The sequence below is a fragment of the Idiotropiscis lumnitzeri genome, chromosome 1, assembly GCF_059441095.1.
Source record: "Idiotropiscis lumnitzeri isolate Australia: NSW breed Sydney's pygmy pipehorse chromosome 1, RoL_Ilum_1.0, whole genome shotgun sequence".
Lineage (NCBI taxonomy): Eukaryota > Metazoa > Chordata > Actinopteri > Syngnathiformes > Syngnathidae > Idiotropiscis > Idiotropiscis lumnitzeri.
The window spans coordinates 10,254,242-10,270,284 of NC_142391.1; the positions used below are offsets into that span (position 1 = coordinate 10,254,242).

Genomic DNA, 16,043 nt, shown 5'->3' on the forward strand with positions numbered 1-16,043 from the left:
ACGTAAATAATAGCTGTTTGGAGAAATAACAATTTCATCAGAAATGACATTGTTTGACAAATATTCCTATCCAGAATGTGTGTTCTTTGGATTTCAGATGCACACTTCACGTGTTTTATGATCGTAAAGTCTGAGCTTTCATGAACTTGAAAGATAACATTTTCACGTTCAAATGAACAAGATGAAAAGGCGGGTGAAAATTGTATTTTGAGGAAAAATGTTCCCTCTGGCTGAACCTTGGTCTAAGCGAGTCCATCTTGACAATGTTCACAGTATCTGCTCAAAGTCAACGAGATCAAAATCAAGAAGGGCGTGGACCTGTTGCAGAACCTCATCAAATATTTTCATGCACAGTGCAAGTAAGACACACACCAGACATGGATTTATGCAATGACCCTTCACAAATTTTCATGGAAATACATTTCTTGGTTTTTGATTATCATTTCTTTGGTCAAGGTCAAACCTGACTAGGGTTGAAGTTTTTTTTGCATTATAGTTAGTATTTATTTCTTCTTGAGTTTTGTTTTTGAAATGTAATTGTTTTTGCGTAGTTTTCAGGCCTTGTTTGTCAGTTTTTTTTTCTTTATTTTTTTCAAAAATGCTTAGTTTTAGTTCACTTTTTATTAGTCTTAGTATGAGTTTTAGTTTTTTAAGCATTTTCGTTTTAATTTGATTTTGTTCATTAAATTTTTTTTCAATTTAATTTTTAGTTATTTTGTTAGTTTTTTTAACTAAACTGACCTTGACCCTGACCTGGCTGTTCTTGTCTAGTTTTTTTCAGGATGGTCTCAAAGCTGTGGACAACTTGAAGCCTTCTATTGAAAAATTGGCCACAGATCTACACACAGTAGGGATTTTTGTTTTTTTATACTTGTTGAACCTCTTTTATATATTTTTATATATTATCAACAGATAAAGCAAGTGCAAGATGAGGAGCGCAAGCAGCTGACTCAGTTACGTGATGTTCTTAAGACGGCGCTACAAGTGGAGCAGAAGGAGGTAACATGCACACTTAAATGCGTTTTTGGTTGTTCAAAATATGCCCAAAAAGTCATCACTTTTGGAATGCTTCATTTTTTTCCTTAAGTCTGAAGGTTAGTGTGAATTTGTTGTTCTTTTGGGATAATTTAGAATTGTGGGTTATTCCATTTATTATGCCCATACTAGTCTTCTCTGATTTAATCGTTATGCGCAAAGACGTTTTAGAAATGTTACAAATTACATCTTGATCTTATCTGAAGTTTTCTCCTCTCTCTTACTGCCTCCAAAATTTGTGAAACAAGTCTAGAAGAGTAAGTGGATCAAAACAACAAACACAACTATGTATTTTGTTTTTGTGGTTTTTGTGCACAATACCATTTTTGTGTGTTTGACTCATTGCTTGATTTTATGTAATGTACTGTTTTTTGGAGTTTTTTTTGTTTGTTTGTTTGCTTAGTTTTAAAAAAAAATTGCTGCAGTTGTGATCCTGTTGGCTTTCTTCATGTCTCCTGATAAGAATCAATATTAATGCATATTGTGTTAGTGTCATCAACGGCCTTGAGAAGTTTCCATACAGTACTCGCTGCTTTATTTTTGTGTCGGCACTTACTACAGTGATATCATGTTGATGCCGATATTGATTATTGAGTCATAAAAGCTCCTGCTACAATACTTCCTTTGTTGTATTTTCCCCAGGAATCCCAGGTGCGGCAGAGCACCACCTACAGCTTACATCAGCCGCAAGGCAACAAAGAACACGGCACTGAGCGCAGTGGCTATCTATACAAGAGAAGTGATGGGTGGGTTTTTGAAAAAAAATTAAGAAATAAAAAGAAAAAAACCATTGGTTTTGCTTGTGATTTGCTACACGCCAACTGTAAATAGATACTTTATTCATCCCCACGGGAAATTGAAAATAACGCCCAGTTTTTAATTGGTATTTATGAAAGCTACCTACCATGCATTTGTAAAGTTGATCATATGAACTATCCAATGTAAACCTTCTTATTTGTCTTTTTTTCCTCTGTTGATAAACTTGTGGTGCAGGTTGAGAAAAGTATGGCAGAAGAGGAAATGCACAGCAAAGAACGGATACCTCACCATCCCGCACGGCACTGTAAGGAAACCAAACAACATTCCTCGGTTATGACTCAGTTCTGATGAAGTTTGTTGTCAATCGTGGGAAAAAATATTTATTAAGTCCTAAATACCTGCAATATATATGATGTCAACTCCACACTGACTTCTGTTGTCTGTCCTGCAGGCGAACAGACCGCCAGCCAAACTCAATCTGCTCACCTGTCAGGTGAAGCACAATCCCGATGAGAAGAAGAGCTTTGACCTCATATCCCGTAAGCTCCGCCTTTCTATTTTTACTTTTTCTCCGCAACTGTCGCCGTCCCCCCATTTTTCCTTCCTGCCCTCAACCTGGTGCACAGAGGAAGTAGAAGGTCACCGCTGGGTAGAACGCAAGGTGGTGGTTGTTTTTATTTTTACCTCTAGTAAGGGCGTTATCTTCTCATAGCTACTTCACTATTTATTAAGAGGATTATGTAAAAATAAAATAACATTTTGATGCACATCTGGACAAAGTTTTCTTAATATTTCTTGAAATTATATTTTAATCTTCCCATATGCAATTGTTGTGATTCAATGAATAATTATTCAGATGCATCTTAATAAATCACAACATTGTAGATAATTTATGTACATTTTTTCAGAGTTCTACTAAGAAAAATGATAATTCATTACAAAGATTTATTTACAACATATGAAAATACTTTTCAGAAGGCTAAATTCTTCCTATTTTATTGTAAAAAAAATTCAAATATTTTTTAAATATTTTTAAAAAATTGTTTTGAGATGGTGAATTTTGAGTTTTTGTTTGCTGTAAACACAGAGTGGACTCATAATAAAGCCTACATAACATAAACTGAACCTTGATGAAACTTTTAGGAGGAGAACAACAGCCAAGGTTTTAACAATTTGGATTTACATTTAAAAAAATGCCAAAACAACTCAATGATGAGTTAATCGCTTTCATTTTATTTCCTTCCTTTTAGATGACAGAACGTATCACTTTCAGGCCGAGGACGACCAGGACTGCCAGATGTAAGAGCGCCTTTGCCTCATTTTTCTCCTTCTACCCAGAGACTATTTACCCCACTTTTCCTTCTCCCTTTTGTACATTGTCACCTACTTTCTCCTCCTCCTCATCACCTCCCGTGTGTGTCCTCTCCCCTGCTCCTCCCTGCAGCTGGATCTCAGTGCTCCAGAACAGCAAGGAAGAGGCGCTGAACCAGGCCTTCAAAGGCGAGCAGCATGTCGGCGAGAACAACATCGTGCAGGAGTTGACAAAGGCCATCCTGGCCGAAGTCAAGAGGATGACGGGGAACGACGTGTGCTGTGATTGCGGAGCGCCCAGTAAGTGTTGGCAATAGGAAATGATTGACAACATATAATATAGTCGATTATTTTGAAATGATTCATATTCAAATCTCCTCAGTAAATGTGACCATGTGTCCTTCAGCAGTTATTTAAAGCCAATTTGGACTTATAAACCCTCAGGCAGCTGTTAAACCTCTCCAAGGTCATTTCACAGTTGATCCATATATTGCAAAAATGGCTTTTTCCAAGGACAATACATCAGAAAGTGTGTGTGAGTTTCGGATTTACAATAGCCTTTCCCACTGCCCATCTAAATATTTTTCACAGCTTATTCTCTTGTCTTTAAGTGCTGGCAATTGGATTTGGGGTGTGTTATAGTGGACCCTCGAATTTGCCATCCTCGGACATTATGTCAGAGATGTAAAAAAGCCGCATGCCACGACCAGAATGGGAAGTGTAACACTCGAGACACACTGTCCACGTCCGTTTGTGTCGAAAGCAATTGTTGTTCCAGCACTGACATTACTGGTGAAAAACTAAATAAATAATACTATTAAGCCTCTGATGTGCTAATCTGCTGGGAACGGAGAGTGAAAGAGGCTTATATTTCCACAATTAGTGGATGGTGGGTTGCCTAGATTTGTACATTTTGGGTGCTGTTGTTGTTTTTTTTTTTTTTTTGTTTTTTTTTTAAGAATATCAAACCAGGCTAAGAAAAATATGGCTTGGGGCCTAAACCGTCTGACCACTGGGTACTTAAAATACAAAGAGACCTGTTATATTTGTTGCATTCACAGTTTTTTACCTGAAATTAATTCATTAAAATGTTTTTTTTAATTTATTTTTTATTAATTTATCATTTATTCAAAATAAAGCTATAAATAGTTTAAATCAGTTGCTTTACAATGTCAATTGATTAGTTCTAATCAAATATATTCTTAATACAATAAAAATATAATTTTATAATTTATTATTAGTATATTATTAAAATATGTACACATTTAAAAACAAAAAATTAGCTCATTTACGATAAACCTGGCCAAATACGGTACAAATGTTTGCATGCTCATTTTTCTAAACATTACCGGTATGTTATAGTGTGTAAAATCTCATGTAAAAGTGGACTTTTACAAAAAAGAAGAAAAAAAAAAGGACCATTATCAAAAGTAGAAAGAAAGGAAGCATACTGGGGGGAACTATTATGTAGCGTGGCTCCCTGGAACATCAACAGGCGTTGTCTCCATGTAAGAATTTTTTTTTTTTACTGTACTCGTTGGAATTTGTTTGCAATTTTTGTTAAGTCACCTTGTTTGGATCAGAGAGTCTCTTTTCACGTCTTTGTAGACGCTGCTGTTTGGTGTTCAAATGGACTCTGCAGTTTACCCATTTTCTTCTTCTTCTTCCAGACCCGACGTGGCTGTCCACCAACTTGGGCATCCTCACATGTATTGAATGTTCCGGAATCCACCGGGAGCTGGGAGTCCACTACTCCAGGATCCAGTCGCTCACTCTGGATGTACTCAGCACCTCCGAGCTCTTGGTAGGCTATTGTCAACATCAATCATCTCCCTGTGCCGGCTTCCGCTGCCATAATTCCGGAAAATTGTGGCAGGATGAAAGTGGTAGAAGAGATCATAATACTTTGAATAGCTTAAATTTTTGGGGGAGTTTACGATCTGATTTAGAACCACTGCTGCTGGCTGTGTGCCAGATAAAGCGACTTTGTGTTGTTAAATGCAAGGTATTATTTAGGCTTGTCTATTGCACTGCTGATTTAAGTGTTGAATCAATGCGGTGCCCAACTACTCCACCTGCGCGTTCCACAGCTGGCCAAGAATGTGGGGAATGCAGGCTTCAATGAAATCATGGAAGCAGGTTTAAGTGCTGAAAACGTAGTGAAACCCAACCCCGCCAGTGACATGTAAGTGCTCTCCACCCCGCTCGTCGCCACCATCGTTACACGCGTGAATGACACCGCAGATGAGCTGACACTCTGCACCTTCCATCAGGCAGGCGAGGAAAGACTTCATCATCGCCAAGTACACTGAGAAGCGCTTCGCCAGGAAGAAATGTCACGACTCCACTTCGCGGCTCCATATGCTGTGCGACGCTGTCAAAGCTCGAGATATAGTCTCCCTCATTCAGGTCTACGCTGAGGGAGTGGACCTGATGGAACCCATACCGCTAGCCAACGGACATGTCAGTACCGTCTTTAACAGTCACTGGCCACATCATTGGGAGCGTTGTCAAAAATTCAGCCTTCACTAAGATAATACAGCAATCTTTTAATGCGTGGAGTACATTTCAAACTTATTTGCTATGGGATTTCCGTCATTCTACCAGTACATGTGTTCCATTAAAAAAAAAAAAAAAAACTTTGCAATGTAGCATGGGGACCTTTATCGAATGTTATGTCCTTCCTTCATCCTCTATGAGTGACTTTCAAACATGATCTTTTTTAGCTGTTGATTAATGTTACCCTCTGTTGCTTTGTCTACTCTGAAAGGTCAAATAGCTTCCATGCTAATCTTTTTTGTCCCTTAGGAGCAAGGAGAGACCGCTCTCCATCTGGCTGTCAGGCTGGTGGACAGGACCTCTCTTCACATCGTCGACTTCCTCACTCAGAACAGGTGAACAAAAGCCACGCACGTCAAAATCTGTTAGAAGATGGCTCATTTGGCGAGCTTATTAAACGGGGATAAGTTATAATGGTCCATTTGTCCTTGTGATATTTAAAAGGCGCCGGATATCTCATGTTGACTTGAGCTGGAGGACTGATATATAAAACCTGATTATGGGTGTGATAAGTAAAATGGGTCTTTTACTTCTCTGCAACTGCTTTAATTCATCTTTTTGCATTCTCTGTCCGTTTGCAGTTTAAATTTGGACAAGCAGACGTCCAAAGGCAGCACGGCGCTGCACTACTGCTGTCTGACTGACAACAGTGAGTGTCTGAAGCTGCTGTTGAGGGGGAAAGCCTCCATAGATATTGGTAAGATCTTTTTTTCTCAGTTTTTATTTAGACTTGGTAATTTATTTTAAAATGATGCTGACGGGAGTATTACTATTAATTGTTATTAACTGCCATTGACGGTTAAAGACGTCAAAGATCCATTTTTCTTTTGCTCGGCTGGTCGTGAATGAGTTAATGGAGCACTCTACTGCAACATGCGGAGAGCAGAGTTTGTTTTGGTTTAAAAAAAAAAATCTTTCATGTGGTATATTTGCATGTGCGCATTCTTCTTACCTGCATCTGTTATCCATTCTTCTTCAGTTGAACAAAAATGGACAAATGAAGTTGAAATATTCAAACTCGCCTAAGGCAGCAGACAGTTTACGTGATTAGATAAAACAGTATTTGTTAAAATAAAAAAATTTCAATCATTATTTCAGGGATATGAAATTATTAGTTGTTAAATTATATTTAGTTTTTTAATTAATTAAAAAAGTAGTACAATCCACAAGGTTAATACTTTTTTTTCAGATTATAGAAAATTTTTAATAATATTAATACAATAATATAATAATGATCATAATGGTGATACCCGTATAATATATTTTTCCTTTATTATATTTTTATCAAAAAAGAAACAATTACATGAAGACGCGTGGATGAAATTTACAGACATAATCTCCTTCATTGAGAAGCCAGTATATGGACATGACGGTTACACATGCTGATTTTCTCTCACACAAAAACACATCTGTGAGGTTTAGTTCCCAAGAGGTCTGGGCTCCATGGTGACTCTTTCTCACAACACTAATCTTTCCTCTGCTGTGGCCTGTCGTCAACAAAACGCACTGATAATGTCGACAAAGGCAGAGGACTCAGTGTGGGAAACGTCTGGTGTCAGCGGGTCGAATGTTATTGACTTTGCATTTTTTCGGTCTCCTCTGTCAGCTAATGAGGCTGGGGAGACGCCGCTGGACATCGCTCGCAGGCTCAAACACCTCCAGTGTGAAGAGTTGGTGAGCTCACTGCTTTTGACTGCTCATGCTCACAGATCACTCACAACATGCTCATTCTTTTTTTTTTTTTCATCTGTGTGTTCAGTTGAACCAAGCGCTAGCAGGGAAATTCAACGCGCACGTCCACGTGGAGTATGAATGGTGCTTGCAGCATGAAGACTTGGATGAGAGTGATGAAGATCTGGATGAGAAGGTGACTATTTCCAGTCAATTGGTTGACGTTCATCTTTCAGTATGACACAAAGCGTACTGTACATGTGTGGCACTGAGTGAAGACCTCCATCTTCCTCTGTGCGCTACAGCCCAGCCCCTATCACAGAGAAGAGCGTCCAGTCAGTTGTTACACACCGAGTACCAACTCCCACCTACATGGCCGTGACACCTCCGGCCTGGTCAAGGACAAGCAGCGCTCTTATCTGCCAAATTTGGTCAACAATGAGACCTACGGCACCATCGTCAACAACAACCCTCCTCAGCACGGCCTGCCCGGCACCACCTCTGCCCCACCACTACCCCCGAGGAACCTGGGTACAGTGTTCCCTGCTTGTATTGTCTTTTTTTTTTTTCAATCTTTTTTTACATTTTCATTTATATGGTGCACTTACTTCCTGTAATACCCCCAAGCCAGTGCCCTTTACAGCCGTTTATTGCACTCCAGCACTCGCACAGACGCTCACATTAAGACTTGTTGTCACGCCACCCCACCAGGCCCCGCCTCTTAAAGGCATGCATGTTCACAGACAAGACAATACAGTATTTTCAATACGTTTTATTCTTATGCTGCATTTTTTTTTTCCGCATTCAGATGCATTTTCAATATATATAATTTTTAAAGTACAAGTCAGTACAAATAAGTTTAAATGTATGTAAAGTGCAAAGAGTAAAGCTTGGGTAAAATGTGTATGATCACTCTGTATTGCACGTGATAAAAATGGGTTCATTGTAATGCTTTTGGCCCGTGTTAAAAACAACTGACATCATGTCTGCATTTGGACGCTATATAAGTTCTGCAGCAAGCCAATTTAATTTCTGAAAGGGAAGTCTCAATGATTGTGTATGCGCTGTTAAAAAGCGTAGCATAGCTCCCCTGGCCAACCGCACTCTGACATGGCCACCGCAGGCCCTCTTTAATAACGTTAGTGGTCGTCTGGAGCTCCGCCAAGAAGCACGTCGTTTCCCAGTCGTACCGTTCCTCACCTTCCCTCTCCACTTATTAATGTCCCTCTCAATTTCACTTCCATGTAATCAGATTTTCTCTTCTTTCTTTTGACGAGCCTCCTCTTCTACCTCACTCACAGTCCAGTTAGCAGGCCTCGGCGGCGCGACGAGTCAGAACTCGTCGCCCGGTGGCTGGAAGCCCGCTTCTTTAGACCTGGTTGGTCGGCAACGATCGTCTTCGGATCCCCCGAACATGCACCCCCCTGCCCCACCTATTCGACTCACCTCTACAGCAGGTAATCAAGACACGGGTTGGCTCTTATTAGATATTTTAAAAATATATTTAATTTGGGAGGGCCAAGGTAAGTGAAATAAAGGAGGTGTCACTCTGTGCCACAGGTTTGGGTCCTTCACCTGCAGCAAAGATTGACACAATGAGTTTACACTCCAAGTCGGGCCAAGGACCTGCTGGATCAAGAAGCAGTCAACAAAAGTCACCAGCAAGGTGAGGACATGAACAATATTATTGTGTGACTTACTAAAACCACAAAGCATCTAGAGTATTTTGAAGTATGACCTGTCGGTGACAGTTAGGATAACTAAAAAACATGCGGCGCTATATCATTTCTGCATATTTATTTGTGATTGATACGTGCCATAATAATATCATTTTAGTGATATAAAGCAAAGAATTGTGCAAGAGAGGTTGTTGTTAGTTATTTAGTTGGTTTGTCAAAGTAGTTTTGGTAGTTCTGGTAGTTGACAAACAATTTTCACCAAAGTCTAGTCGGTTGGTAATTTACACTAATATGGGTAATTTGCAGGTTGCGGGTTTTGCAAAAATATGAAATCAAGAAACTGCAGTCCGTTTATTTGTTGCAGTCCAGTCATTCGGGAAGTTGTGGTAGTTTGGATTGTGTAAGAATAACATTGTCCGAAAACTGCGTTTGTTGGTTATGGTAGTTAGGTCAGTACAGTCGTAGTTTAGGTAGTTAGCAGCACTGTGTGACAAAACATGTTTTTTTTGAAGTCTCAGGTGATGTTAGCAGTATCACGATTCATGTTATAGGATTGGTTAGTGAGTTAGTTGTCAGAATTTTCAGCGATTGTATTGCAAGTGTATCGAATAACGTGTTTGTCCATTGTAGAGTATAACAACATGACCTATGGCCTAGTAGCCTTTCCACTTCCTGCTCTGCATTCCGCCAATGAATGTCTTGTTTTCCTTCTGTTTTCCAGCAATGATAAAAGTCTCAACCGAACACCACTAAATCGGACAGCGTCTATCGAACGGCCAAGTGAGTAAACTGATAACAACAACAAAAAAGAAGCCTTGCGCGTGAAGGCGGATTTGATAACCATGCAATGTGATTAAAAAAATTACATGTCAGTTGTTTCTCTATCCGTTCTGTGGAAGCGCGCAAACCTTGTTGTCTTTGTGAAATCATTTCCTCTTCCCGGTACAGCTAAGGAAGTGCCAGGATGCCCCCAGAACTCCACAGGTCACGCTCTGCCTGCAGCCCACCACGCTAGGAAGCCCTACACTGTGAGTTAATCCCTCTTTACACTTCCACATTATCTTGTTCACTCTTTTGCATCAAAGTCTCATTACGTTATACTGCGTCATCTGCTCCCTAGAAGCACCGGCCGAAGCGAGTGAAGGCCATGTACAACTGTATGGCAGACAACCCAGACGAACTGACCTTCTCGGAGGGCGAGGTCATCGTGGTGGATGGGGAGGAGGACCAGGAGTGGTGGGTCAGTATCCCAAATGAGTGTGTATGTGTTGTTTGGGTGTCGTTGGTTTGGTTAGCAACAGCATTGAAATGGGCTCAGCAATTAACGCTTACCGTGAATGCCTGTGTGCGACAATACCGTCTGTTAATACTTCCTACCTATTTTCCATTTTCCCAAGGTGGAACAAGGGTGCGTCTATTTTCTTGCAGTATTTATTTGTTGACGTGGCTAATGTAAGCAGTGACTAATTAATACTCTGCATCTATTAGAGTCGAGGCTGCAATTTGTGAAAATACGGTAATCATCCTGTAAACGTTCCCTCAAGACGATCCCTGGTCTCATTTTCACGGTAACCATGGTAGCGCTAGCAAAAAAGCTATGAGCTCATCTTGAACCGTGTCTCAAACACACGCACACACACACACAATATCCCTCCCCCCCCTTAACCCCCACTCTTGCTTCCTCTGCTGAGCCCCTTGTGTGAAAGTGAACCAGCTGCAGCCTCTGAATTTGGCCGTCCTCACTGTCCCCTCATAAGGTCTCCAACATCCTCTCCGAGCATTTAGCATTGTTAGTGCCGCAATGTTTTTTTTCCGCCAGTGCACAAACATGTTCTAGCTTTGTCATTTTCAGGTATAGAAATGACTAGATGGAGATTTTCAATGTTGTCGACATTGTCCAGGTAATAAGCTGGCAATCTTGCTATCTACGTTTTAGTGAAATAGACGTCTTGTGACCTGTGAAGTAATGAATGTCCTTGCCATCCACCGGTATAAAACGCATACCGTATTTTTGGGACTTCAATTCGTTTCGGAATATAAGTCGCACAAGTCAAAAAAATGCATCATGAAGGAGAAATTAACATAAGTGACATTTTTGGTGAAATTTAGTTTACAAAAACATAGACCAAGAACAGTAGAACTCACCCAAATGTTCCCATTTCCTAATTGTGGGTGCGTTCAGAAATAAGCTCCGAGCGCACAGTGCTTCTCTCTAATCGTACGGGAACTCAGAGCGTTGAATGTGTCGTTCGGCTATTCTGCGAGCCCTAGTCATCTGCCGGTACGGATGGAAACAGTTCAGCACGACCTGCTGATTGGTTTATAATTTGGAAATTAATAGGAGGAAAACCCACTGTGCTTCTTCACACTGTCAGAGTGCTATTCGGCCGTCAGAGTGAATTTCAGAATACATTGTGGCCAAAAGTAGAATCCTTTGAAATTATGAAAAAAAAAAAAGTGTGATTTATATTCCGAACATAACGGTCTTTAACAGTAGGCATCAGAAACATTCTCCCAAAACCCTTCTAGCAAGTCCTCTTGTGTGGTGCGTAGGACTGTGTGTGTTCTTTAGAAGCTGAATCCTTCTGTGTCTAATATCCATGAACGTTACTGAAGGGACACCATGGGCCAAGGAAAAAAACAGTATGACATTGTTGTGCAGGTCTAGATAAAATTGAAATAGCATTTGTCGACATTTTCAAGTCCGGTGAAACCTCAAAATTGGAGCATAATCAGTTTCATTACGTTGATTGTGCAGTTGAAACTCTTCCCTTTTTGTTCCGTGACCACTTTTGTCTATTTGCTCCCTTAAATGAATGGAAATGTTGTTAATGTTGCAACCCCACATTGGACAACTTTTGGTACGTTATATATGAATGCAGTACAGCCACCAACAAAGAAGAGTTTCACAATTGACTCAGTCGGAATGAATATTAATATTATTTGTTAATTTTTGCAAAGGATAATGAGTTTATGTCTGTCATAGATCGTCTGTCTACATGTGTTGCTACACCAGTTGTGTTCCAATATCCCTCGCTTAATACCCCCTCTGGGACGTGATGACTCAATAAAGTCCCGAATAAAAGCAAATTCACTGGCGGCGACTTTTACATCAGGTTACTACAATTTATATCGGAATATTTTTTTCTGTATTTTTTTCTTTTGAAATTTGTTTTTAGCTCCAAATTGTACTACTTTCGTTGTCTTCAACTTTGGAGGTTCTGAAGGTGGCGATCTATAAAAATGTACCATTTCTCTCCAATAGGTGTGTGCTGTGCTAATTCTAGCTGAAATTGAGTCTGGCCACAAAATAGTTGCCCTCATGTGGTGTTTTTTGTGCTCATCGTTCTCCTTGTGGCCTTCTTTCCAGCTGGGCCACATTGAAGGAGATCCGATGAGACGAGGAGCCTTCCCGGTCACCTTTGTTCACTTCATTGTGGACTGAAATGTCACAGCGGGGGAGGTCAGCAACTGCGGAAATTCAAAGTCCCGCTGACCGTGATGACATTCAGTGTGTTTCTGAACCGCTTGCCGTTTGTGGCTCGAACACAACTCAGAATGATTGTAGTGAATGACATCTGACAATAAATGCACTTTCCCTTGCCGCGCCGTCACACGTGATGAAGGTTGTGCACCACTCACCACCTCCTCTTCCCCACTTGTTAAAATAACAGTCAGCAGGCCTTCACTGTGCATGAGCAAATATAAATACAGGAGGCTTCCCACTCGTCCCATTTTGGGAGGGAAAAAAACCCGACCAATCACATGTCATGTCATGCTCACTCTGCCTTATAATGAAAAGTGAGCAGCAACACTCCTCTTATTCGTACATGTGAAATAATGAAGCTTTATATACAGTAATATGTGTGTGTGCTGCACCTGTCATCTGCCTTATTACGCAGTCATAGCCCAACAATGTACAAATATCACCTAATAATTCATAACTGCCTCCATTTTTAGTTCAAGTGCATTATTTGGTCAGCACATAGGGAATGATTTTAGGTGGCCCTGACACATCAGAGTAAATATTTTAAAAAAGCAATACAATTCTCACTAATAATTAAACATGATTCCTTTTCACGTTCGATTATGCTAGAAATGACCAAGATCCTTTAGAATGCTACAAATATGTCCTCACAAATGACAAATTTTCCAAATGCAAAAGAAAACCCCACAAAATGTTGAATATTGTAATATATAACACAACTTTGTGTTTATGCCACTTTTTTTTATATATATATTGTTTAATCATTAAAAGAAATAATACCCATCCAACACTGAATTTGGCCAGAATATGAATATTGGTACTTTTGAATGTACCTGTACACTATGTTTGCGTGTGTATGCTCATTCTGTTCGTGCGACGACCTCTTCATATTCTGCCTTCATTGTGTTGACTTTTTTTCTGTGTGTTGACATTTCCACTGGTCCACACAAGAAAAATGCTCGGATAAGCACCGTTGACTCCAATAGACAACTAACGTCCTCCTTCCTGCATTTGTACAAAAAGTGTGTTGTTTTTCATATTAACGCAAGTATACAGTGTAATTAGTTTCAAGTTGTGTTGCAGAGCAACTGTGTGTGTACACAAAAGTGAATGTTCCTCTGTAGGAGGAGGCATTTGAAGCAGACACCATGAGAGCCTTGGTGAGTGTTATGAAGACAATTGCAGCTAATCTAAACGGTGTTCATCATTATTATTAATATTATTAACTCACTGGAAACAGGATGTAATCTATACTCGTGTACATAGGTGTGAGTGTGTTATTTAAATGTAGAGAGACTGTGGGGAACACTTACAGCTGGACTTTAGTGGGAGTGTGAAATGGACATCAGTTTTCATTATTGTCTTTGTATGTAAACGGGAAATGAAACTGGAATAAAATGATATCAAGCGTGTCCTGTTGTTACTTCTGGGAAGCGTGATTACATTGGTTCAATATGTGCAAATGGTCATTGATTGCAAGGCTTTTAAAGCAAGGTGCCTGTTCTGTTCCATTAATCACTTTCGGCTTGAATCCAGTGAGTGCAAGTATATCAAGTGTCCTGCACTTTATTATGTCCTGACAGCTTCCTTCCATCCTCCGTTCTACTGTGTAGGTGAGAAGCTATGCCGAGCTTTATCCAAAGGGAGCTCCAGTTGACAGCTCAGCCTGCTTGTTAAACTCGGCTGAGATTTTTGTGGACAACTGTTAGATTAATTTGCTATTTGGCCGATAGCGCTTCAGCAAGAGTAGATTAGGTAAGAGTAGAACTAAGTTTGTTCATAGATAAGATAAATACTGTATGTAAGATCATTAGAATTTTGAAGTCAAGTCAAATTAAATTTATGTAGCCCTTAATCACAGAAACGTCCCAAAGAGCTTCAGGTACCCACGCAAGGTAACATAGGAAGATAGAAAAAGTATTTTCTTACCGATAAGATTGGTAAATAGCAGAGTTGGGCAGTTGACCCTTTTTTGCCGGACAGTCCCCCCGCCCTCCGGCTGCAATCTCTGTACCCGTTCCGTACTCCACGTCGTCCAGGAGCTCGCTAATGAACGACAGACAAAACATGGTAAAGACCAAAATAATTGAGTGAATTTACTATGACAAAAATAGAAGAACAAAAATCTTTTAGACTATTGTTAATCACGGCTAATTAATGTCTGGCTAAAACTATTCTGATTGCAGTTAGAGAGGTAAATTTTACAATGTATTCCGAGATAGATACTACAGTGAAGATACGAAACTCACAAAGACAAAATTTTATTAAAATAAAAGTTTAGGTGGGGTTAGAGTTACCTTGCTAATGGGCTCCTAAGCCACTAGCTAGCTACCAAGACGGCATTCCAGTAGTTTTAAGGGCACTACATTTGTTGAAAGATGAGAAAGTAAACAAATGTATGATGCTCAAACTGTTGCCTTTGTAAAAATGTCATTCGATGTTCGAAACAAGTGAAGTAACAGGTATTATTCCCCGTCAACTAACTGAATTAAAACTAAAATCAAGTAAACTGCTCTCTTTCTAGACGCTATGCTATTTATTTTGGAATCTGCTTCGTGACTTCTGTTAGCTTGCTAGCTTCTTCTTTATGTATTGACGTTTTATTTGCTCCTACTGTAGGTCCACATTTTTTCATTGCACAGTATACATTTCAATTACAGTTTTCCAGAAGCTTTTGGACGAACTCCAAATAGTACCGCTGTGGGAGAGTCCAGTGCATAGTAAGTCTTGTGTGTTTGCCTGCTGGCTCTGCAAAAGCAGAACAATATGAATGACAGCAGACAGAGCAGAGGAGTGAGCAGGGTTTCTATCTTAGGACGTCTGGTCCAGTGGGTCTCAACACACAAAAACACTTCCTGTAGCATGCCCCTTGTACAGCTACTGACTATATAAGGAGCTTTACAACAACAATACAGACCACTCACATAGTTTGACTTGCAAACAAAGCAATGTTTGCGGGATTTTTTTTTTTTTTTTTTTACAAGGGAAAAAATAGAACTCCACGAGCAATGTTCTTCTCATGGATGAATGGGAACTGTGTGCGTTTATACTTTGCATACAATAGTCTGCAATAAACCTCAACTGGCATGCCTGAAATGTCCTTTGGGCGAAAAACATTTTAAAGTAAGCCATCCATCCATTTTTTTGTTAAATTTATCCCTATGTGAATTTGTCTTCATTTCAGTTTCTTTTTGACGGATTATTAATAAACAATATATGTTGCTCTGTGTATGAATGGCGAGTGTGTCAATTTGTTAAATGACATGTATTGCCGTATTCAATGGTGACCTGCTTATTACATTGTTGGTTTTAAATGCCCCATAAAATTAAACAAAAATGCCATTTTTATTGTTCCATTTTATTTTATTTTATTAGTCAACAAATCAGAGGCGCCAAACTCGACGTTGTAGCGCCCATTCTTTTGCACGTGCTGCCCTCCACTGGCAATAATGAATAGTTACAAAATAAAGTACATCAAACAAATCATGCAAAATTGTCGACTTCCTTTCTTTTCTTTTTAGAGACATAAAATGGATGCGGTA

The 16,043-nt window shown here is 39.7% G+C and overlaps 1 protein-coding gene across 3 annotated transcripts in view; it reads left to right on the forward strand.

Moving 5' to 3' along the window:
* asap2a (ArfGAP with SH3 domain, ankyrin repeat and PH domain 2a) overlaps window positions 1–13,913 on the forward strand; it is a 44,455-nt gene extending 30,542 nt beyond the window's left edge. For 2 of the 3 annotated variants that reach the window (XM_088316092.1, XM_088316107.1), the window contains 22 exons: window positions 274–359; window positions 772–847; window positions 913–999; window positions 1,678–1,781; window positions 2,029–2,098; window positions 2,246–2,333; window positions 3,045–3,093; window positions 3,239–3,405; window positions 4,776–4,909; window positions 5,196–5,290; window positions 5,379–5,568; window positions 5,914–5,999; window positions 6,246–6,361; window positions 7,271–7,338; window positions 7,424–7,531; window positions 7,641–7,866; window positions 8,637–8,792; window positions 8,896–9,001; window positions 9,736–9,794; window positions 9,963–10,042; window positions 10,135–10,254; window positions 12,385–13,913. In XM_088316092.1, the coding sequence (XP_088172218.1) occupies window positions 274–359; window positions 772–847; window positions 913–999; window positions 1,678–1,781; window positions 2,029–2,098; window positions 2,246–2,333; window positions 3,045–3,093; window positions 3,239–3,405; window positions 4,776–4,909; window positions 5,196–5,290; window positions 5,379–5,568; window positions 5,914–5,999; window positions 6,246–6,361; window positions 7,271–7,338; window positions 7,424–7,531; window positions 7,641–7,866; window positions 8,637–8,792; window positions 8,896–9,001; window positions 9,736–9,794; window positions 9,963–10,042; window positions 10,135–10,254; window positions 12,385–12,459 (2,346 nt within the window). In that variant the 3' untranslated portion in view covers window positions 12,460–13,913. Of the gene's footprint in view, window positions 1–273; window positions 360–771; window positions 848–912; window positions 1,000–1,677; window positions 1,782–2,028; window positions 2,099–2,245; window positions 2,334–3,044; window positions 3,094–3,238; window positions 3,406–4,775; window positions 4,910–5,195; window positions 5,291–5,378; window positions 5,569–5,913; window positions 6,000–6,245; window positions 6,362–7,270; window positions 7,339–7,423; window positions 7,532–7,640; window positions 7,867–8,636; window positions 8,793–8,895; window positions 9,002–9,735; window positions 9,795–9,962; window positions 10,043–10,134; window positions 10,255–10,866; window positions 10,916–12,384 lie in introns of all 3 variants that reach the window. The other variant, XM_088316100.1, reaches the window with a different exon arrangement.
* The last annotated feature ends 2,130 nt before the right edge of the window (window positions 13,914–16,043 follow it).